General features: G+C 35.6%; 1 protein-coding gene across 8 annotated transcripts in view; it reads left to right on the top strand.

The window, feature by feature from the left end:
* The window catches only part of LOC132906645 (collagen alpha-1(XVIII) chain), a 348,851-nt gene that overhangs the window by 186,893 nt on the left and 136,531 nt on the right, over positions 1-25,427 (top strand). Inside the window, exon 1 of one of the 8 annotated variants that reach the window (XM_060959005.1) lies at positions 379-1,435. The exons of the other annotated variants lie outside the window; for them this stretch is intronic. Within the exon in view, the coding sequence (XP_060814988.1) occupies positions 1,244-1,435 (192 nt within the window). The 5' untranslated portion in view covers positions 379-1,243. Of the gene's footprint in view, positions 1-378; positions 1,436-25,427 lie in introns of those variants that run through there. 8 annotated transcript variants of the gene reach the window in all.

Here is a 25,427-nt window from a genome sequence, read left to right as displayed (position 1 = left end):
TCGAAGTCGCAAAGAACCGTAAGAAAAAGAAGTTTTAATTGTTACACTCGGATCAGTATTAAGAATCTTCCTCGTGACGAGAGATTAGAAGAACGATCAGAAACTGAAACGTACACGAAAGTTACGGAAAAGAGTCATCGCAAGATTATCGGATAGATTGACAGATGCGAAGAGGATCGCTTTAATGCGTAACCATCGACCGTCGTGAGTGTATACCGGGTGTATCGTACGAAGTAGAGTGCTCGACGAAATTACGAAGGAGCGGGGTCACGAAGGACGACGTTAAGGAATTCGAAGAGGAGCGAGTCCCTCGTCGACCAAGTTCTCGAAAGCGTGTTAAACTTGTTGACCTCTTCCAACTCCGTGGAGGGTTGGGCCGTAGTGGAATCGTGGTATCCGCGGTGAGCGATATATCCCGAAGAAATTTCCGTAATTCGTCGCGAAATTTCCGAAAGCGAAACCGGACGTGTGACAAGCGATCGAGATAGTACGTTGGGGAAAGTTGAGTCAAGCTCGGGAAGTGCGAGACGTGGACGGAGGACTGGCGAGTTCCTGCTAAACATAGGACCGACCAAACGCAACGAGGTAAACGGAGTCCTCTTCTTCGTCCTCTTCGAGCGAGGTTTCCAAAGAGAATTCTTGGAGCGGAAGCTGAATCGAAGGAACATCGAATCGAAGGGCGAACAGGATCTCTGAAAGAAAGAGAAAGAAATCTGAAACAGCGGTCCGAGAGAAAACCTCGAAGCATTGATGGTGGTGGTTAGAGGCGAGGCTGTGAAAGATCGTACGATCGATCTTGGAAAATCGAGCCAGGAGAACGAGTCACATTCTGCCAGATGACTTTAAGGAGGGTCCACGAGGACTCGGCTGACACGTCGTCGATATTCGAGTACGAGGACGTGATAAAGTTATAATAACAGCGGCAGCCTTAGTTGAAAATCGTTGTCGGCACTGATGTATGGCCGTGTGAGAGAGGAATATTCTAGTTAGTCCCCGCTCCTACTCCCCTAAAAGAAGAAACAAAGAGAGAGATATATATTCATATACCTAGATATATATGTATACATAAATGATATATTGATGTTAATCGAAGTTATTAATTGATTGATCGTTTTCCATCTGGTTAGACTGGTTGGAAATTGTTCGTTGAGATATTCGGATTAACCGATTCGGTGTTGGCAAAGTGTTGGTGAACAAGTAAGATACCAAAAGGAAGGGGAGATAGTCCGAAAGACGAGGAAAAATGGCAATGGTAATATCGCCCCGTAGCAAAATCGTGACTCTGTCGTTGTTGATCGGTATCATTACGCTGGTGGCGTTGATAATCACGGGTGTGATCGGTATATGGCACAAGAGCGAGAAACCGACGAAACCGGGGACGAAGATGGTCAGCAGCAAGCTTCAACAGATCACCGGCTACACCGCCACCAAACATGTGAGTAGAAACTTCCTTTTCGTGACGGCCACGTGCCCTGCGCTGAATTCTCGCGCATTTTTTACGGTAGGTCGATTTCATTGGTTTATTAGCGATTATTGAACGATGTTTATCGATGTGGTGACATTTGCCGATTCAGAGTATCAATTATATGCGAGTGTCGTTATTAATTTTATTAATAAGTACGTGTATAATTGAGAAAAATGTATATTTCTTACATTGTGATACAGGTAGGAAAAATTAATTAAAATATATTTAGAGGAAATTTGAAATTTTAAGAGCAATATCTTCGACTCTTTGCGGGAATCTTTGCTTTTAAATCGTTTGAATAGCTCTGTGAAGTAAAGTGCGTTCGAAGATCGATTCTCTAATACAGATAATAGAGTGGTAAAAGTATCAAGACGGCTGCTGGGTATGATATGAAATATAATAAAGCATTTCAATTTTATAAATATTAATTTCAATGTTAATTATATATGCATGTTTATGAAATTCGATATCTCTTCATTAAAATAAATAAATCACCGCCATTTCGTTTATAATTTCATTTCTGTTTGTAGTTTTCTATTATTGTTAATAACTCGTTAACTAATTAATCATACCGAGTGATGTACTGGAATTATAATATATGGCATGTAAAACGGTATTAAATGAACATATTGAATATTTTTAATTAATTTGTACTTTACGTAGAACTGGTATTGTTCCGTTCATCGTGTAACTTTCATTTTGTATCAACGATAAGAAAGAAAAATCTATTCGAAAAGAAGATGGTTACTCTTAAAACTTACGTAAGAAACAAATTTGACAAATAATCTAAACTAGATTTACTTAAACAGATGAACGTTTCCATAGACCCCAACCAAATTTATTATTTTCAGTAATGTCCACGTATTACGAGGTTTATTTCTCGTGGTACTCGAGCGATCCATCGCTGTGCGTTGTTAATATTTTTCACTGAAAAATTCCGGAAATTCGTGTCTTAATCGAATTATAGAGGTGCAGCTTCTCCGCTCCGCTTGATTCCTAATCCGATCTCTACCGTTTTAGCCTGATACGAGGCGCATCGCGCAATTCGACCATGTACGATCCAGTTAAAGTTGCATCACCTACGTAATCGTTAATGCGTTGCTTCATGGTCTTGTTACGCTCGCAGACGTTACAACGAAGTTAAAGATTTTCGACAAGAACAAAGTTTTGTGAGATTCTTCGGAGGAATCGGGCTAAAGCGAATACTTTTTGCAATTTTTTTACCGCAGTTCAAGCAGGTATTTTTAAATCCCGAATTTCTAACTCGATGTTGTATATAACTAGCAATGCATAATACAATAATGTACGCTTAGTTTCATTTCTTACTTCTATCTTTTTACTTTTAATATTTTAAATTAATGAATTTTTCAACAAACATAGTCTGTCGTATTTTCTTAATTTTTTAACGCGTAGATTAAAACTAATCGATAGTCGTAGCGTTAACGATCGCAATAGCGATTTTTGATAAACGAAAGACGCGTAAATAATCCTCGTAAATAATCCACCGCAGGATCGATCCGTCTAATGTGAATAAAGAACGGGCTGGCTCAACGTAGCCGTAGTAATTCGAAAAATTAATCAAGAGCCGATCGATCGAGTAAACTTGGAAGTTGGTTCTATACCGGCGAACGTCTCGCGGCGGCGCTTACAAATGGCCGTCGGCCATCGGCATTCGAATACATAAAACACTGAGAGGTTGCCAGCAGTATTATTTATCACTATGGGGCACGTTGGAATTCCAACCACGACTCCATCCAGGGAATTCCGATATTCCTACGAAACGAAGGAAAATCATGAAAACGCGGGAAAATTTGTTCTTCAACGCGGTGGAAACGTCCGCGTGTCTACGAGACTCGCGACACATTCCACGTCCGCGTAAATCTCCGTGGTGGTTACACGAGACACGGCTCGTAAGATTCGCTCATGCATATTAATAATGTTCGATGTAAACTACGAACGACGCCTGGCAACTTTGTAATCGCATCACGGCGAAGACCACCGGTAGGGTAATACCGTTGTCGCGAAACAGCATTATTTTTCGATCAGCACGCGAACTGCGACCTGATCCTTCACGCTCATGGACCACGTTCCCGGAAGCTTCTCCACGCGAAACGTAGAGTGACGGCGCGTTGACTCGTGCCGAGTCGGGCAACGAATATTGGAAATTAGTTTTGATGGAAGGGTGCAGAAAGTGGCTTAGACTTACATCCAAGATGCGCTTTGGTTCGCACCGCTTTTATGGTGAGTTGGATATTGTATGTAATGCACTTTTATATATATGCTATTTATGCGATGAATTGAATCGTAGAGTTAACGAAGTTACGATAAATACCAAAGAAGAATCATACTTGTATGAGAAAAGTATACACGGTAAGAGATAAATCAGTATCGAGTATTGGTAAAGATTTCTGATTGATTTCCAACACGCCAATCTTGCGCAACTCGTCTAACGAATGAATTGTTTACTTGTATACGAGGGTTATGCGAGTATAGAGCAAATTTTTGCAATTTTTGTCAAGTTCTGTGATATCGAAATTCGCTCTTCTTTGGTTTTCTTCTTAACGTAATTAGAATCGATCGTTCGAAATTAACGTTCATTTATTACATCAATAACAGGTAAAAGATGATTTTATGAAAAATAAAGTAGCACAGAGTTTCGAAAATAAGCTTTATATTTGTTCCATGGTCGTGGACTTGTTTTTTTTTTTTTTTTTTTTTTTTAAACTAAAATCAAAGTTACGAAGTTAAATTTATAGATACGTAGTGTTCAGTGCATGTAATTACTTTGGCATAGTAAACAGATCTTTCAATATTTAAACACAAATCCTTTTTCAAAACATCGATTAAATCGAAAAAATCGAATAAACATAAGCCGATAACCCAAAGCAGTACCTTCATATATTTTGAATAAATGTTTTATCTGCAAATAAGTAGAAACGTAAATATTTTTTATTTTCTTTTTTTTTTTTTGTTTATCACACAGTATACATTTTCGTTTACATAGTTTTCATGATATTCCAACTTTTACAATTTCATATCTTTTTACGCTGATATTTGAAGAATGCTAAATGATACGGACTATTCTTTTGTACGTGCGATACTTTTAACATAATTATACTAAATTTCCTATAATCCCTTATTGTATAATTTTTAGTCACAAGTAAAAATATTATACAAAATATAGCTTTATTGTTGTATATATTACTATAAAATATTACTTCGACGTAGAATTTAAGTACAGTAGGATACTGTATAACGCGATGAAAATATTATGAAAGAAAGTTGTGTTATTTTAACGTTAAAAGTACGAATGTTAATTTAAAACATTAATTAAAATCCGATTCACATTTTGACTATTCATACGAATTCGTAGACGCATATTAATAGTACGAGCAAAAGACATTAATCGCAATGCTGAAAAGACGGTATAACGAACGATCCTGCACCCTTGTATCGCACGAATAAATTTTCCATGATTTATTTCGATTAATTCTCAGCGAAATTACGCGTCTCTGCGTTAACTTGCGTCCGCGTTTCGTGCTTTCTTTCCAGCTGCAGTTATTACAACTATCTTGATTAACGTCATTCACGTGATATTTCTCAATTTTTATGCTTAACGAGGAACACAATGGGTTGTCAGGACGTATGTTTGCTTTTATAACTTTTACGTATGGGAATACGTGTGACGTCCATGATTGATGACAGAACCGAATCGATGAAAGTTAAAAGGAGTCAAGAACCTTTACTCGAACTACTGTGCTTTTTTGTAATACACTGTCGGTTTGCTGGAAGAATGCGTAGTCTTTGCAATTATTAATTCAAACAGATTCATTCTGCAAAATTTATTTCAAAAGAATTTCCAAAAAATCGGTGTAATTTCACAAAAGCACGCAACAGATGGTAAATTATATTTTAAATATCATACGTTCACCTAACTCTTTTTATGATATCCAACGCTATTCGACGTTGTATTTATAAATGGAAAAATGAACTTCTGCGTAAAAGGTTCTTCGACATCGTTTCGGTTTACGGTTTAACTTGCAGCTTCGCTAACGTAACACAGAAAACTACAGTTAGCAATTAAGAAACCATCATTGCCGTTTAAATTAATTTGTCCTAAGAAGTTGTAGAATAAGTCGACGAGAGCACAAATAACATTAATTTGAAAGTAAGCTCCGATATTCGAAAGTAAGAGAACCAATGTCTGCAGAAGCAATTATGGGGGAGGAAATTAAATGAGCTAAACTTCGTTACCACGGTCGTCGCTGCTTTGTAACAAGTTAATGAATCGCAGTCGCCATTTCTTGTAAGCCGAGATTCAGTGTCGACATCATTGAGAGAATTCCACAATTATTTTCAAACAGAATCGAATCACTTCCCACGAAGAATTTCTTTCAAGTAGAAAGACCTACTACGATGTAATTTTTTTAAATTATCGACAAACATTTATTCGCGATATTTTTATAAATACTCTACAATCTGGAACACGATAATAGGTATTTATATAACGTTACAGAAAAATAATAATAACGGAATTGTTTCGATGCCGTAAATGGATTTAATATCCAATATTTACTATATAATATCGCATTATATACATTACGTTACTTATTACGTTATTACAAATTTATTACATAATATATCTATATTATAGTATCATAAAATTTGCAAGATTTACTTATAGATATTTACCGAAGCTTTTTACATCAGTCACTTCTATTCTCGAAAATTTAATTTCATTTGATAAAAATTTATTCGATTGATATTTTTTTCTCCTCCTTCTTCTTTTTTTCTTTTTTTTTTTTTTCTTCTTAAAATCCCGTCAGGTATATAAAATATTATATAAAGTTAGAGAAACTCGAATGAATGGATATTGATGATTCCTCAGATTTATTCGAAAATATAACCGCAATGTCGGGGGCAATTTACGAAATAAATGCGAGCTCAAAATTGCTCCGCGATCAAAATGAGTTCAATTAAACAAGAGATTTAAATCTTCCTCCCTCAGCGATTTCCTATTTCAATTACCTCATTCCCAACAATGTGTGCGTTGCACGTACAATGATAGATTTAATTTTTTGACGCAATGCGCTAATTATAATGTTCATTTATGTCCGATATTGCATCGAGGTCCAATATAGAATCGTTGCGACCGTTTTCCGATTGTAATTAGACAACTATACCGTCGATGGAAAATCACTGGTGGGAAAAAATGAAATACCGTTTTTTCTCGTCCAACGGTAATTTCTTCCTTTTAATCTTTAACGAGATAAAGGATTTAACAATTGAATTTATTTTCTGTGGGAAAGAAGTACATTGATTTTCAATTTATCGAACAAGCTACACGCCCATTGCCTGTTAAACGAGTGTTAAAAATCGAACTTTCTTAAATTTGCATCTTGTCGATTAATAATTCTCTTACTTACGTCGTCGTTTATCGGCTTATTGACTTTCTGGTTGTTCGAACTTCCTCGTAAAAGAAAAATCTTTTGCAAATTTTAGAAAATGAGGCATGAGCAGAATAATTTAAACGGCATGAAATACGTCTTATTTGACATTTAAAAATTAAAAAATTGTTTCGTTATACGTAACGAAAATCGAATCCGCAAAGAACGAATTAATTTCTCTACATCTTTTTAAAAGTTTCCGATCAAAATAAGATTTTCTTTCGTCAAAAAATTCCTCGTGTCTGAGAAACGTAAGAAATAATTTCTCGTTTCAACGTTACATTAAGGATTTTTTTAAAACGTTAAAATTCCTTCTTTCGCTTGAAACCAAACGAGAATGAAAAACGAGAAGAATAGAATTTCTTCAAATTGGCTCGCTGCCGAATGATTTTCATCAAATTTTATGACACCGAATACACGTTTGATTTTCTATATTTCAATTGTGTGGCACGGTGCGATATCACCAGGAAACAGAAGGAAACAACTAGAAATAGGGGTCGAGATGGAGATACGATAAAGAGCAGTAAATAAAATGTACAGTGGGTCATGAAGTGCACGGTCGTCGAGACTGAGCCGCGTTTTCCTTTTGTATACCTTCTCCGCGGTATCTTCCCATCAAATTTCCTGCGGAGAATGCGGCACAATCGTCTCGAAGGGTTTGCTCGCGTGATAAATGCTCGCGCATGCTTCAGAAATATTTCCTGGATCTGAAATTCCCGCCGTATCGAGGCGAACTTACCCAAGTGCCTAGCTTGGGCGTTCACGTTCGCGTGGATGCCTTAATGATACGTTACGAAATTTATGTTAAATGTTTACGAGTAGCTTTGTGCTTTGCGCGGAAAACGGAGGTGTACGAGTATCGATACGAGCAATCGTATTTGACTCACAAATGATATCGTTGCGTCGTAGCCGCCGTAAGTGACTACAAAAGCTTAGCTTACGTTACTTAACGTTTAACTACAGACCGCCTATCAGAAACGTCTGAATTTTTATTTTATAAGCTGTAATCTGGTAAAAGAAACTTCGCAAGTTGCAGCATTTCGAACAAATTCATTTTGAAAAGTTATATCAATCGAGATATTCTCTGAACAGAAAGGAGCAAGTAGTATTTCATTAAGTCAAAATATACTCGTTTGATGTTATTTGCATCGTATCACGTTACGGTTTCTAATTTAAGCTTCCGAAGGTTTTCATGAAAACAGTGACAAATTCCTTGTTCGATGCTGCGATATTCTTTTAAAGAATAAAAGGTATCGATATATGAAAATATACACAAGAAATCAAAGTAAAAAATGAATATATAAAGGGAGAAATTTTTTTTCGTATAATACGCGAGGGATATTTTATAGAATTTTCTTTTATACCCGAAATTCTATCCATATTTTGTATCATTTATTTCGTTTCGTCGATCTTAGCATGGGAAACACGAAGTGAGTGAGATAGACAGAAAGATTCATCGGTTGATTCACTGATACCAGTATATTTCCAACATAAAATATTATCGCTTCTGTTTTGAGAGATAAGCCTCAAACGGCATTTTTCTACAGAAACTTTTCACATCGTTTTGACGTCTATAAATATTCTCGTACCTCACACGTTTTATAACAATCTACCGTATATCTCTATATTTACTAGAAACTTCGTTCCACATTTTCATACGCATAATCCTGACACGTATCAATCATAAAGTTTCGTCATTGTCATCTTAACGCCACAATACTCTTGAAAAAAGGAACTAAAAAAAGAAAGTTTAAAAATCGCCGAGTACGAAAAAGAGAAAAATTTCATATATCACAGAGTCAGGGATAAAAAAATAAAATATATCCGTACGCAAAACGTCGAGAGTGACAAGTATTATTCATAATAAAAGCGGAATAATAAATCTTTTTGCCTTCATCTTATTCCTATAGCGGCTAATGCGTCATTGGTAAATGTAGAACACGATCGGGAGAAATTGTCCTCGACAAAAATTCCACGGAAAGGTTGGAATAGGATAATGCAAATCGTTTTAGCGAACGTACGGATAGCAAGATGATATGTCCCCGTTTTACGAGCGCGACCCCTCTTCAGAACGGTTTTCTCGTCTTGTCAGGAACCGGTGGAATTTTCGTTCGATGCAACCCTGCGGCTTTCCTTGTTCGAGTTGCTAGTTTGGCTGACCCAGATAAATGTTTGCTACGCTGACCCTTTTGGTTTCCCTCGCCTCTGGAATCCGTGGTTTGCGCGCAATGTGCAAAGAATTTTCAGTTTCATCGACAACCGGCCGTAGAATTCGGCGCCAACAGTAATTGGAAATGGACTTTCGATTATCGAGTGTCGATGGTTATTTGAATTATTCTGATTTATGTAGTGGAGGTTGGTATATCGAAATTTTGAAAGACAGACGATTCGCGAATGTAAAGGGCGAAGGGTAAATAGAGAAGTTTCAAAAGGTTTTTGATGAAAATTTTTAATATCAAATTCTTGTCGTGGCATGTTTTCGTGATCGATGGAACTTTGATTTGAGGGACGATGGTTTTTGGATAGATCGATATCGTTTCGATCGTTGTATTAGATAGAATGTTAAAATGATAAAAATAAGTAATTGAAATTGAAAAAAAGGAAATCCTATAAAATGAGATTGGGATGATTGTGAAATATTCAGAGTTATTTATGGTCGTGCTTAATTATCAGCGCCAATTGTAACAAATATTCACCTGCATTGTTCGAAATAAATAATCCTATTTGCCGCAAACTCTTCAAACAGGATAACAAATTTATATCGTTATTATGATAAATTGTTATTCGTTTGGGTAGGTTGACTTCGTTGGGCGCTTAAATTATAGAAACAAATGTAAAATACATTATTCATAGGTTTTCTGTACGCAGCGTGAAATGAATTGTTCATTACTTAATATACAATTACTCGATATTAAAACTCAATAATTTTATGAAAATCTGTACGTTGAAGATGGAATAGAAGTATGAAAAGGAACTTTTTCTAAAATTGTAGGTTATCGTCGTAAATAATAAAAAGGGAAATATAAAACCTATAGATGCGTGCAAGGAATATAAACGAATACATATGTTTCCACGCTATAATTCGATTTTATTATCCAATTCGATCTACAATTTTTATTGCTCCTCCTATTTTTTTTTAACCTTGTAATCCCATTATATTTCTCAATATTTATTTATATATTTTGCAGTATGCAGTGAAATTATTGTTTTCGTTTTAATGTTTCCACACTTTACGCGAATTTTCTTAGAAATTCTCATGTCGTGTATCTATCTACTGCTAAGATATCGGAATAAAATCATTTATTTCGAAATTAAGCGTTGTACATTGTGATGAAATTTGTATTTCTAATTCTCAGTTGTGCATGCTTGAAATTCTTACTCGTGTAAAAGAAACGGATAATTAATTACATATTAACATTTTTGCACATTTTCGTCTATACTGTCTTTTTATAAAAATAAATCTACGATTCAATCGAATTCTTAAGTAAAGTCAAATTTAAATATTCCAAGCTATTCAAGTGACATTTCACCTCGTTAGTCTGGTTTCAGGAATCAATAATTTCGCTCGTTACCAAAATTGATCCTCTCGTTTAATGCGTTCCATATTACGGAGGATGTTTAATTCAAAAGAACTAGTATGTAGACCAAATTCGTCACAGCTTGGATTCCTCTCGCAGCTAATCCAAAACTTTTATTGAAATTTTGACAAATTACATTTTGAAACCATATCGTATCATAAAACTAAAGATGCATAGAAAATCGTGAATTCTACGAATGTTTATGTTCTTGGATTAAATAATACGCCGATACTTTACGTAGCTTTACTTTATAAGATAACTTCAAACTTGCAGTTGCAAACCTTACGTAGTAATCGCTTACAGGAGACTTCGTCGTCCGCTACGCCATGCTAAATAACTTTCGGAGCCATAATACTTGTCCTACCTCGCTAATCATCGTTGTCGACGTTCTTGCATCCTTCATTGACCTCCTTTCGCTCCTCCTTTTTCCATCGTTTCTTTTCCCTCTAGTCGCCGCTCGTTTTGTTGTTGGTGGTAGGAGCTGGTTGCAAGTTTTATTGGCCGCCGTTGACGCGGTCGGGACGAAAAAGCATTTTCAGCGGTAATCTGCTTTCGGTCGGGCGTACAGGTAGACCAAGAAAGCTTCAAGTAATGCTGGCTCCGCCAGAAATCCGGAATAGGTAATCTAAATCGCTTTAGGGGGAATGCGACGGACAGCCCGATAAAATATACCCCGATCTTTGCTTCTTTCCCTTGATTTAACCTGTGCTTGGCGAGCACCACGTTACCGGCACATTCCCCCTTTTCGAAGGAATTGCGAAATTCAGCATGAAATGGAAGAGCAGCTTTGTTGGCTTTAGTTGTATCGAGATCCGTAACGATTTTGACGTATAGTTAACCGGCTGGCTCTGTTTGCCACCCATTCGTTGCCACTCGTTATCAGGCTGATGTATTTGTTAGAAATACCTTGCGAAACGTAGAGAGTGGTGCTTTGGAATTGTTTGAGATTCTGACGATTTTTATACAATTTATTATTACTCATTCGATGGTGGGAGTTGCTTGGTGAAACAGGCTATGGATTTTTTTGTAAAAGTACAATAGTACAATAGTTTCTTTCTTCTTTTCCTTTTTCCTTTTTTTTTCTTTTTGTCTTTTTTTTAGATTGTTTGCATCGGTCACAACTTTAACTTTATTTACGATAATCTTTCGCAGTTGTCCAACGAAGCTTTTTTCATCAGATTCTATTTCATTGGTGCGCGCATAAAAACGTGAATATGCATAAACGTCCGCAGTGTATGTATTTATAAAGTGTAACACAGTGTATGTTTTAATACAATAGAACGTATTAAATGTGAACAATGTGGCATGTTATTTTATTATATATATATTTATATATCGTTATATTAAAGTAGATTGCTGCTGTATTATGCATAATGTAGCTGTTAATTTTGTGAAGTTATTATGAAACTGCAATGGTGGTATTATTATTGCCATTACAAACCGACTCTCTCTTAGATATTTTTATTTTCGAAAAGTTATGTTATCAACGAAGGTTGTTACTGAAATTACCACGAACGAGACTTTTTTTAAATAGAAACCTTATGCAAATAGGATTCTTCTATGGTGGTTATAATGAAAAGTTTAGTGAATTTTAATATAATGTATTGAATGCACTGTGGTAATGCAGCTACTTTCTGCATTCCAATATTTTTTCTACTCGGATCTGGGTGGCTTTAATGTTTGTTTTCCACTTTCCATTCGTCTCTTATACACACTTGTTAAATATTTAATTCCTAAAGTTTTCAAACGACGCTATTGCTGAGTAATATTTCTTTAAAATACATATTTCATCAGTGTACTACTTTCGTGGTAAATTTTATAGTACGTTCATTTTTTTAGACAATACATAATCGCCATTTATTATACAAAGAAGCATAATTTACTTCGTACGTTTTGATGAATATTTATTATCCTTTAACAACAAAAGAACGCAACAAATACGTACGATATACGTACAGAGTTTAATGAAATTTATAGACTCGAAGAATACGTGATACTTTCTTTTTCAATTGGCGATCTTTCAATGTGAGAACAATCCTCTACTTCGAAGATTGTAACTGTATTTTTTGGAATATCTCGAAAACTGGAAGTCGTATGGGTTCGAAGAAAAATATTCTTTTAAACGAATTAGCTGTAGGCGATTTGAAAATTGAATCGTAGAAAAATTTCAGAAGAAATTCATAGAGTAAATGACGTATTAAAAATTTGAACGTTTAATAATGTTTATAATAAGTATTACTATAAAAACTGTAACAGTTTCTTTAAAAACATTGATTCAGGTTTGCTGTCTTATTAGGAAGCTTTCGTGATCTCTATCAGCGATATGTTGCTCGTCATTAATAGAATAAATATCCTAATTAAACCATATTGTCAATCTTAATTCGGTCATCGCGATCTCTTGAATTTTCAAAGAAAATCGATCGACGAGTAGTTCAGAAAATGATCTTGTTGTTTAAATTAAAGTTAGTTGAATTAAGAAAATTTAAATGAACAGCATCGGATCAAGTTGAATTAAAATTTACAGAGACGTGACTGAATTCGAAATACAAATCCTGCTTCTGGATACAGTCGGAAAAATCCATTTCCGGATCTGTATCGTTCGGTCGTAGATCCGGCATCTTTCGCTCGATTTTATACCTTAGGAAAAGATTAAAAGCTAGGAAGAAGCGCGAAGTAAGAGGTCGATACCCTCCAAAGGATGGTAGCTATCGACATTAAATAATTAAAAGAAGTTAATGCAGTCGGAACGTGTAGCCTTCTTTCTCGTCATGATCGAATAACTTCGCTGATATAATCCTTGCTCCAAATAAAAATCTCTAGCTAATTACGAATACTTTATGAAACGTTTTGAGACGAAACTGCACAGGAACAGGTAATTGTAAAGGACTGTACATTTTCACAATGTGCATGGCTTTTAATCTTAATTTTGGTTAGCAGTTTAATTGATTAATTTCAATTTCGTTACGTCTACAGGAGGTAAATGCAAATTTCATATTTCCGTAGTCAATCATTTTTGTAAATATCTCGTTATATCATTTTCGTAATCTCATAGAAATTGGGCGTTTTAAATGTCTTAAATACATATAGAAGTGTTCAAGCGAAATATAACATTAAAAAAAAGGATTGTTCTATTTGGGAAGAGAGGCCAGCTACGTTAGACCCGAGTAGATTGGAAATAAATATTCCAAATTTATCGTTTTCTTTAGAACGTACAATTTGTAGAAACTATTGTATCTTCTGGTAAAATGTATCATAATCGTAGAATAAATTTACATCTCCATTTCAAAGCAACCTGTACCACGCGATAAAGATACATTACGATAAGTTCCCAGCATTTCGCTGGATCTCGAACGTACTGTTGGCTAACAATATCCAAAAACAGAGAAAATATCTGGCAGTAGCTTTCGCTTAAAGACGACATTTCAATGCTGGTAAATTCAATGTTAGTATCGGCGTATGAATAAATTTTCCTCGAGATCTCAAGAGCTGATTCTATCCCTCTCTTATTCCATGTTAGCCATTAAACGAGTAAAAATTTTCCTGAACATTTTCGTTCCATCTCGTTTCTATACGAGATATTGCCTCGAGTACGATCGCTTCAAAGAACGTCTTTTAGCGCACGACGCGGCGTATCGGGAATAAGTTAGTTGGAATCGTTTCGCGAATCTAATATGCAGTGCCCGATAACGCATACAATATTCCTGGTTCGCTCGAGTGGAAAGCAAGACGTTCGGTTCTTCCCACCAGCGAACGTTAAAAATGTATTTGTTCACCTCCGATAAAGAGTTAATAATTCAACTCATGAAAACTTGACATTCTTTTCCTTCTTCTAATTCGATTCGAAGTTTATTTAAAGCTGTTCACAGGTACGATTTTTAGTTAAACATCTCGAGTTCCTACGATTTCGTATTTGTTTGCTCGTTGCTGTTTCATAGATTTTTGCCAAATTTCATATCCTTGCGTACCATTATTTAATTATAATATCATTTATCATATCTACCACATAAATTTGCTATTTAAAAATAACAAAGGTTTAGAAAAGTCAAAAGTCTCGATATTTATCTAAAAACGTCATTATAATTAATTTGTAAAATCAATATCACAAGCGATAATACGGTCCATCTCATAGTTCAAAGGTCAAAGAATCTGAAAATAAGGAATTTATCAAACAATAAAACTGTTCTATATGCATATTGACTTTCGAACATCGATTTAATCGGATTATAATATATCATCGTACGTAGTTATGGCAATTCTGAGGAACAACGTTATTGCTATTAACAAAGTATTCTCCGTTTCGTAATTAATATATCTTGCCAAAACTGTGGTCCACTTTGTATCACTGTGCAACGTACAACTTTCTCATAAAAGTGAATCTACCTTCTTGGTTGTTGAAAGAGAGAGAGAAAGAGAGAAAAAAGGAATATTCCTGAATTTCGTTTAGAAAAGGAGCAGGTGTTTGGCAGCTACAATAGCCATTCCACTTATCGCAACTATTCGCAGTCTAATATTTGATGCGGCGTTGGTTCGGTGGTAAAATCGAGGCTGCGTCCCACGGGGGATCGACGGTTTCGTGGCGCACACCGTGCTTCACAGAATCTTACTTGGAGCTGTGAAACGCGCCGGTGCTAGTCGTTGGATTTCACGGACGACTCTCGACGGAATGACGCGTCGTTCTGAAAGGTATTTCGACAGGAACGAATGGTTATGCGGCCCACATACGGCTATTCAATTTCAAACGGTTTTTCTCTCTTCGACTCGGCCTCCGCCGGCTGACCGAATTCGGATTTTTCTGTTTCGCGAGAACTTCAGGCGAGAGAGTGGAACAGCGTGTGTGTAGTCGTTAGTCCGCTGCGAATGAGGCTAATTTTCTATATTTCTTCGCCTCGTTTTTTCCGAGTAAATTTTTGACAGAGTTTCGAAATTTTATAAGGACGGACTGTTGAGTGGAGCTGAGCATTTAAAAAAAAATTGCAACACGCTATTTCGAAATATTTGAGAACACTGTAGCTTTATGTTTCTCCTTTTGGTGTTGTTTTTGCTTCCCTTCGTTCGATTTAAAATATTTAGTCGTTACAATTTAACATAGAATCGACATATCACAACAATAGCTATTATTTACTTCAGGTTTAATACGTTTTTTAATTTAACCACTATGGAAAACAGGATTAGGTCGGAAAGTTTATATTATTTAATCCAGATACATCTGAATTCTATCTTCCTTTTCACATGATCTTGAAATAGTTTCATTTTCTTATTCGAGATTGTAATTATAATTTCAATAAAAATTCATAGAAAATCTTTCTTTTTTTCTTAAGAAGAAAATATTCATGTCAAAAACTGCGTAAACCGTGCAACATATATAAAGCGTGCATTTCGAAAGAAAGAACAAACTTCAACGATATAATTCACTGTGCCAAAGCACTAAATACGTTGTCCATGTCCAAGTAAGAAATGTTGATGATAACGATGATAACGAGCAGCGACTCTAATTGCGTGAAATGCGATCGAAATTCGGTAAATCAGTTCAGTGAGGTAAAAACGGAGGAGAACGACAGAGGAGTGGGTATGTTCGTACAAGTGGCGCGATAAAATGAGAAATCGAAGCAGCCGCGCTTCCGCACGTATCGATCGAACCGGAAAAATTGGAACTTGGAAACGCTTCCAGATTATCGTGTTTGTATAACTGTTCTTTGTCGTTCGACCACCGAACGAGAGTACCACTGTGCACAACGATTTAAATTTATTCTTCAGAATAATCGAACTGTACGATTTTCATCAATTAGTTTCAAGCTCCGTTCCACAGTGGAAAATCGTTTTCCGCGTAATTCGGATGGTTTCTTTCTACTTTGTTTCGGAATCTACCGCGTTTTATAGTCTTGTGACGAGAGGGAAAGAGCAAAGACAATTTGTTGCCATGAAACTGTTTGTTCTGTATTTATATTACTTGTTTGTTCTATATGTAGGTAATCCGATAGTACTTGTCTGGGCTTACTTTGGAACCAGTTAAAAGTTGAAAATGAAATTAACTGCGCAAGAAGTTAATGTAATCTGCTTAATTGAAAGGAAGCTATATACTTGCATTCTGATCCGTTGAATCATATTTTGATTGATATTATTTTTGACAAAGCTATATGTTGACAATTGTGGATCTTAATCGCAGAAATAAAAATAAAGGAACGCTAAGATTACGCTTAGAATTTATATTAAAATAGTTTTAGATTTATTTAATAAACGCTTTGCAGAATCTTCGTCGATGTACATTTGCACGCGTCTCAGCACTCTCTTTGCCTCGCCAAACTTCCATGCCACACCACCAACGGAACAGTTGCATTCATTTATTTTTCGAGACGCTGTGCACGCACATGCTTCCATACTCTCATACTCGCGTACTTGTGTTGCTACCACGTGGCTAATCTTGTCTAGCACATGAAATTATACATATCTCATTACTATAAACACTGAAAATTGTATTAAAAATTCCAACATATATAATTCTATAAAATCAAGACTTTGAGAATTCGAATTTTTCCACGTATTTCAATTTTTAAAAGTATCGCCCCTTTAGTTCCATAATTAAATAATTTAATTCTCCTCCACGATACCTTTTTAAGATTTGGAAAAATATACCGAATTTTTATAATAATAAACGTGGGACACATATTCTTTTATGCAAACAGTAGACTGACTTATACCATTCGAATTCTTAGCGCCTTCATATTATAGGAATTTCTAGTGATTTCTAATAATTTCTAACAACATCTAAATTATTATATTCGCGTTTTTCATTGCTTGATCTTTGACGCCTGAACTATATTTAATTTTAAAGAAGTTTCAAAGAATAAAACTCTGGAGTACAAGCAAGGAGAGTGCTTCTTTTCATCGTATTATTAAAATTTCATTTCCTCTTCGACGTGTCATCTCCATCACTGAATAACTTTTTTATTTAACAGATGTAAGAGGTCGTTTGAATCTGTGAATTTAAAGCTCTGGCGTGAAATTACACGTGTGACGCAAACGCGACTGCTGGAATAATCCCTTCCGTCTAGCCTCCGGCTTCGGTACTTCCGATTCGGAATCCGTAATCGCAATGCAAAGCGTTTTTCGTGCTACGAACTCGACTTTGAAGCATCAACGCTTTGCTGCAACATTTACGCTTCCGAAGATACGGCTTTAACAACGATGTAAGAGACGCCCTCGACGTAAAAGCAACCGGCTGGAAGTAACATTATTTATTTGCAGATCGCTAGAAATGATCTCGGACAAGTGCTTCCTTGCGTTACTACCGGCAATCTTCGTTACGAATTAAGTACGTTTAATATAAATTTTAAGGAGACGTTGTATTCAGGATGATATGGTTTAATTAAACTTGGAGTATTTAGCAAGGTAAAGGAATTTGATAAAAATTTGATAAGAACGGCCATCTGTTCTTGCAAATATTTTTGTTCAACTATAAAAATCAATATTACATTTTCAACGTATATTTTATTCGCTAATAATACGTTCGATTGATCGAAAAATTTTGCCTTTTTTTCCTATGCTGATTTATATATCATATCTTTTTTAGTATCTTTGAAAGGAAGAAATTAATTGTTTTATTGAAATTTCTATTAGTAATCTTTAATACAGTATTCATTCTTATTTGTTATTAACTTTCATTAATCTTTGTGACTTACGTCTTAGGTAAAAGATAAATAAATAAACGCTGCATCATTGGAGATTCATATAGATACATATATCTTATATGGTGAATATTTAACTCATTCGTATTAAACAAATATTTTAATTGACGAAATTAGACAATAATATTGTAGATGTATCGCTGGACGGATAACCTCGAATATTCCCAATTTTTTCAAAGTTTTCTATCTGTTTATTAAAATTCTTTCGTGTTTGCGATATAATGAGACGGATTATTCCAGGAAAAGAAAAATATCACATAATTTTTTTTTTATTTTATTTTGGTTTTTATAATTTGTCCTGAAGGACATTTGGTAAAGTGTTATATCTCATTGGTAAATAAAAAAAAAAAAATCAAATAAATATAGCATGTGGGTGGCTACCCCCAGCGGGGTGCCAGCTTCGTGTTTTCCAAATTATATCTTTTATGATAAAATACCACGTAGATAGAAAATTTTACTCTACGATAGTAGAACTGCAAGAAATAATAGAAACGACGATTTTCCGCCGTCTTGCCTTCAAGAATCAATTTTCTCGTTATGTCGTTTCTGGATTCGTCGAGCTCTGAAAGACGGCCCCGTAATTCACGTCCAAGCGTGAAATCGTCAACGACAAGAAGGGCCACGCAAAGGTATCCAAGGCGAGGTTCCCGATAACAAGGCGAGTTTCTGTACCGCTGTGAAGCAGCTGGCGCAACTGCAGTGCTGCAGTTTAGTTTCGCATAGGTTAGCTCGCGTCAGCGATTGCAAGAAGCAATTTGCGGCCACGTATCTCTTACTCCTTGCCAATGAGAATCACTCGATATACCGTAATAAGGAGCCGTTCTCAGTTTGGAGACCAGTTGCTCTTACATTATGATATATCGAAAGAGATACCTAACGATTAACATAGCTGAATCGATACTCTTATATCGAAAAGGAAATTAGAGATTGATACAATAAATATTTATCTATATTGGATAATGTAAATATAAAGTTAAGAAAATATTTATTTACTATTTTATTAAAATGTGTATTACTAAGGAAGACAATTTTTGTTTCTCTGTTGATCTAATTAAATGGAGACAAAGGGTATTATTTTTCTTCTTTTTAATATTCTGAATGATATACTCTGGGATAAAGAAATATTTACTTTTTAGTCTACTTCGATCAGTATATCGATGGCGTTATTATCGTCTTATATATTCCAGCACTTGGTGAATACATAGGAAAATATTATTGTAGTGACGTAATTCAGTCACACATTATATTACAACTTCTTTTCTTTGATATATTTAGCATTATATTTTTCACTAACATAAATTTGTCATATAGACTTATATGTCAGCGTTTGTACGCCAAGTTAACTGGCAGAGGACGAGAAAAGCTTGCTAAGCTCCAAAGCTTAACATGAACAATACTGACACGGGTCCTTCTCCCTGAAGCCTAAAACTTTAGGAATAACGATGTCTATGTCAAGCTGATGTTATTTCGTTAAAGAAATTTCGAAGAAAACGCTTTGAGGCTAAAATATTTCAATCTTTATTTTCGCTAATCTTTAACGATATTTTTTCATCCTTGGCATTTTTTTTTTTTTTTAATTTTCTACCTTTGACACTAGAAATCTTGAAATTTTCTAATTTTCATCGCACAGTGTTTTTCAATTTAATCTGTGTACATTTATACTCTTGCTACTAATAGTTAAATGCGAAATATTTGATAAACTTTGTTATTAGTTGATTTGAGTATCACGATTACTAGAACTCAACAGGATGCTTTCAGAGCTATAAAATATTCAGATTTTACGTCGTAACATCCAAGAAGGGCCTGTAAATATTTTATTCCTACAAACAGTTTGATATCGGTTCGGTCTCCTTTCCTCGCCACTCTCTCTCTCTCTCTCTTGATATTAATATTTGTCGCCCCCATTTTTTTTTACATTAAACGTTAATTATTTCTTTTCCTTTTCGCGGTGCACCATTATGTACGAGCGAAAAAAAGACATCGCAACATAAATTCGTTCGTTAGAGTAATTATGTTTGCCCAGATTGTTACAAATTTTTGTTTGCCGTTGTTGCGCTTCCTGGTTACTGGATTTCATACTGTGTCCACGAAAACAAACGTAACCGTAGTCACCACTTTCTTTTTTTCGTACGTTAAAATAGTTGTTGTAACGTATGTTCCAACGTAACGTAGCGATATTTCACATGCGAAATTCATTAAATTTATACTTTAATCTTACGATAAGTACGCTTACATTTCTTGCGCAAATATCATTTTACACGTATCACTTATCGTTTTTTAAACGATTCAACAAACAATAATATGAGAATTTAATGTTTAATCTGGAAAGTACATGACTCGTAATTATGCCTGCTCGTTTATCAAAGCGTCGTATTAAAGTCATAACATCCCCATTTATTATTTTTATGTAACATTTCCATAACAATATTTCCAGTCACCGTTATTTCAAATATTTTTCGTCCGATACCTAAAAATGTTTATTTTGCGTGATGAAATTTACTATGCTTTAAAGATAAAGAAACTTTCCGTGTGTTATTTTCCCGTTATATCATAATATCAGTGAGTGAACATAAATATCCATTAAATTTTCACAAAAATTTTGCTACGAGATGATCTGCAGTGTTCGAAGCAATATTAAATTAAATTATCCTCTATTTTCGCAAATACGTATATCGATAGATACAACTGTTACTTCTTATAGTTTCGAGGAAATCAATGCTATTGGAAATAAGGAACATCCTTAGAAATATTCCTTGTATGTTTTCATCAAGAGAAATGTCCAAATACGCAAGAAGCAAGAAACAAAGTAAGAAGAAAGTAAAAAAGTTTTAGACCGTGCAAGTAATATAAGTGCACGATAGACTCGATAGTAGTGCCACTACGCTTATTCCTATGTATGTTTTATTATTTTATTATTTAAATATTTATTATTTTCTATGTATTCCATATTCCTTTAATAACAAATAAATTCTCATATATCACCTTCCCTGAAAAAAAAAAACAAAAGTATTCACACTATTGACACGACAATACGGCGCAATAAATACTTGAAAACAATGAATTCTATTCGAACGAACAAAAATATTCGTATTACCTGCGGTTTAATGCAATAAATTCCCGAGAATCATGAATATCATTCAAAAAGCATTCTCCTCGTCGCTCGTCATCAAAAATGATAAAAAAAAACAACAAACAACAAAAGAAAAAATTTCTAAAATGGGACGAAATCTTTCGTAAACTATCAGGAAGATTTACGTTCGACTGGAAACATGCGCGAGAGACTGGAATTTTTCAAAACCAAAAATAGACATCCTGCTTTGACAAAGTGGCAAGCACAGTAGGCCAAAAAGGGGTAGCATAGATGAAACACGGAAATGGAGGCGGAAAATAGTCCGATACGAGGGTCGCAAATTTCCGTATCAATTTCCTCGACGAAATTCTGGTCTAGGGATGCCCGCAGACACTGGCTGCCGCTCGTGAAATTTTTCCCACGAAGATCTGGCATATTGCGCGGTCACGAGAGCACTCTAATACGGAATTGAAGCGGCCCGAAACAAGGTTGGCGCGCATCGAGCGCGTATCGCGACTGCATATTGCAAAACGGAAACGAGAATGCGCGCTGCGATTCCTCGCGACCTCGCCATTTCGTATGCCGTTGACATTCACCCGGCCACGCTAACTTTCGCGTTAAGCTGACTACCGAGTTGGCGCTAAGTAGCTGCCCCGTTCGGGGAAGTTAGCTAGGAAAAGTGGATTGCTGTTGATGGCGGAGAAGGACGGGAGAAAGAGTCCCCCAACTTTCGCTATAAATCGTAGTCGGATTCTTCTTCGCCTGTTTTACCGATGAATCTTTTAGCGAGAAGAATTTTGCGTTACAGCCGCGTGGTTTCCTTGATTTTTCAATAGATATCGACATTGCAATTTTTATGGCTAAGAGTGTAATACGAGGTAGAAGATGTAACTGTATTATATGAACTTCATATTTTTATAATTTCGAACTACATAACCAATCGCGTGATCTTGCCAAAGAATTTAATCACTCGCTCTTTTTCTTTGAAAACGAAACTCTTGTCATTGAGAACGGTCGAATGGCTTTTTCAAACGTTCCCTTTATTCCTTTCTTAGATCGATTCCTAAAGGTTATACGACTACGTCCCTCGGCCAAAAGTTTCCGAGTACACCTTTTCTTCCAAAGGTAAAGTACCATCTCTCCGAAGATTCTTTGTAATACTTCGCTTTTAAGTACGGATAACATCTTGATTCTTTTTCCGCGTTCTTGGATTTGACTCGTGCTTCTTCCTCGCCGAGTAGACAAGAAACTGATCGAACTTGACTTCGCACGAGCGCCTCGATTCGCGTTAAAGTTGAACAAATTTTCGAAATTGACGAACGAGAAGCTTTGCCTTTCGCTTCGGAAAGACAATCGTTTTGGTTTTATCGCGACCTTCGACACCAAAATGTTTCGTGTAATATACCTACGTTGTATATCAAAAATAAATTAAAGGCATTTATAATATTAGTTCGTATACTTTCATTAGCCACCGTACATGTTCGTACCTAAAAATGCCATTATTTTGTACATTCATCGTAGTTTCCCCTTCCTAATCTCTAAACACTGCATAGTGCATATACGGTTCCCGCGTTAATTGGAATGAAGGTACGTAGACGCATTGTTGGGTACAGTGGCACGTAGTGGTTCGTGGACGAATTCAAAGCAGCTGGCTTAATCTGCCCGTAATTTTTGTTGTCCGTTGAGAACGGAAGAGCTATGAGGGGAAAAAGGAAACATTGGAAAGAAAAGTAGCGGCCACGTACGAATTAACATACTTAATTAGAAAACGAGCCGGACCGGCATTAGTGTTAATTTGGCCGACCAGCTGCCAAGTTGTCGCTAAGCAGCCGGTGCATTAAGAAAAGTTAGCCAAGTTCTAGATGGTCGGCAACGAAGACGAACTTTCCTAATAAATTATTATTACGCGCTGTCTCGACGAAACGTGTCGGCCGCGTGCTCACTTCGTCTCGAACGATTCGAAAAAGTCTCGTTGAAATAGCGAGAAGATTGACCCGTTATTTCTTATTTATTCGCCTGCTTCTTTCGTATTTATTGCTTAATATTTTATACGCTATTCGTGATAATGTTGTAATCGATAATGTAGTATCGGGAATATACTGCTTAATAATTAACAAGATGAATGATGGTTTATTTACAAAGAATGGATTGATACAGATGTTGATTAGACAAGAAACGATGGTTATTTAACATGAACTAACCACAATAACGTACTATATTTTAGACAACTCAATAATTAATTTGCAGCTCTCGTCACAACAGATCCAACGCTCTCTCTCTCTCTCTCTCTCTCTCTCTCTCTCTCTCTCTCACGCGGAACATACTCTCTCGACAACAACTCGCACTCCCTGACTTCTCGACTCACACTCTCTGACTTCTTCACTGACACTGACTGTGAATTTGTCTCCCTGTCTTAGCATCCCTTTTGTTCCTTTGTCTTAGTCTCACCACACGCGTGTTACGCAACCGCTCGTGGCCAGAGTTACGTAGGCCTTTTTTCCACGAAACTCTTCAGCTAAAGGACCCACGACTCATTGATGGGCCTGTCCGCAACTCGGCTCGCGACAATGTTTGTGGTTTACCCGATATGTTTAGGCCTTTTCGTCCACGATACTACAATAGTATGCTGCTATTTGAACGACGTCTATAAAATTTTCTTTCTCAAAGTTTAGGTGTGACTGTGTACATTGGCAAGAAATCGTAGAATTTCTATTGCAGTGACTTCTTTTACGCGCAATACGATAAGAAGCATATTTTATATTTGTTGGAATACAACGATATTTCATGTTGTGCATAGGCACAATACCCTTAAACAGACACCCACACAGGCATTTGAACAGGACACTTACACAGGTCATACTCGTTACTGTATAGAGAGTGGGGCTCAAGTATTTAAGGGATCATGGATCACTACCTACGTCTAGTCTGAAAGTAACTGGCCAACAATTAACAATTCTTGTATACGTTGTTAATTGTATCACTCGTTTATATACATCAGGTTCTGTAGTTCTGTTTAATAAACATCACTGAATATTATTTCAACACAAACATTGTCTTCCAAAGATTATTCATCTTAACTTCAAGATTAAATTCTAACAATATTTGTTATATTCGTTCGGTATCGACGAGAACTTTAAAGACTTTGTTTAAGGTGCTTTCATTCTTTGTGCATTTGTCTAGCACCGAGATAACCTTAGAAAATTGTGTTGAACATACTTTTTCTGTAGTCGTACAAATACAGCACAGTATTCATAGTGATTCGTGTCCTTACTTTACCAAGACAATTTCACGGGATTATAGGTATATTTTGTGATATTAATTGACGAGGGTCGTTTATATTTCGTCAAATTTACGCTAATCTGAAACGATGTATCTCGAGATGATATCGATGTTGAAACTTAAACGAAGGCACTTAAATTATATTGTATTTATACTTTGTTCAATTTATTGTTTGTTAAATCCATGGTAAAATATTTACATGTCTATAGTGATGTGTTGCAATGAGCTCGATCGAACGAATTCGCGACATTAAACCCATTACACGTCAAGAATTTACGCTCGCTACATTTCTTTTCAAACAAATTTCCGATTAACAGTTTACATTATTGTACGGCTTTCACTAGATAAATCGTATCTAATAAAAAAGCATTTGTACCGTTGAATTTATAAAAACGAGAACTATCCGGGAAATATCTTCGACCGAATCGAATAAAATTATTGTTAAAATAACCAGGAAATTTTTACACGAAATTTCAATTACTTTTTCGACCTGTTATTATAAATACATTTTATTCGATATCGTTAATCGACACGTATAATTCTAGAGACATCAAAAATGCCCAACAAGGACGTTTTAGATCTTGCAAGTAGTATAAGTACGTGATATGTCAGACATCAGCGCAATTTCCTTAATAATTCGTCTCAATAGAAAGAAGTTCGTGAATAAATATTAGAAATATTAATGTTAAGATAGCCGTAGAATAAAATACATCAAAATTATGAGATACGAAAAATGAAACATTAAAATAATCAATTTTAAACCAAAAGCGAATCAAGCTACAAAGAAAGAGATTGTTTCTTACACCGTGGTAATAGAAACGTTCAATTAGTCTTAGCCTTTGATATTTCTAAATTAAAACATCCTCCACGTTCTATTTGAAGGACATCAGCCTTCGAATACCTTTC

This window comes from Bombus pascuorum, chromosome 5 (genome assembly GCF_905332965.1).
Source record: "Bombus pascuorum chromosome 5, iyBomPasc1.1, whole genome shotgun sequence".
Lineage (NCBI taxonomy): Eukaryota > Metazoa > Arthropoda > Insecta > Hymenoptera > Apidae > Bombus > Bombus pascuorum.
Note: the sequence above shows the minus strand (reverse complement) of the source record. Positions and strands in the feature narration are given on the sequence as shown.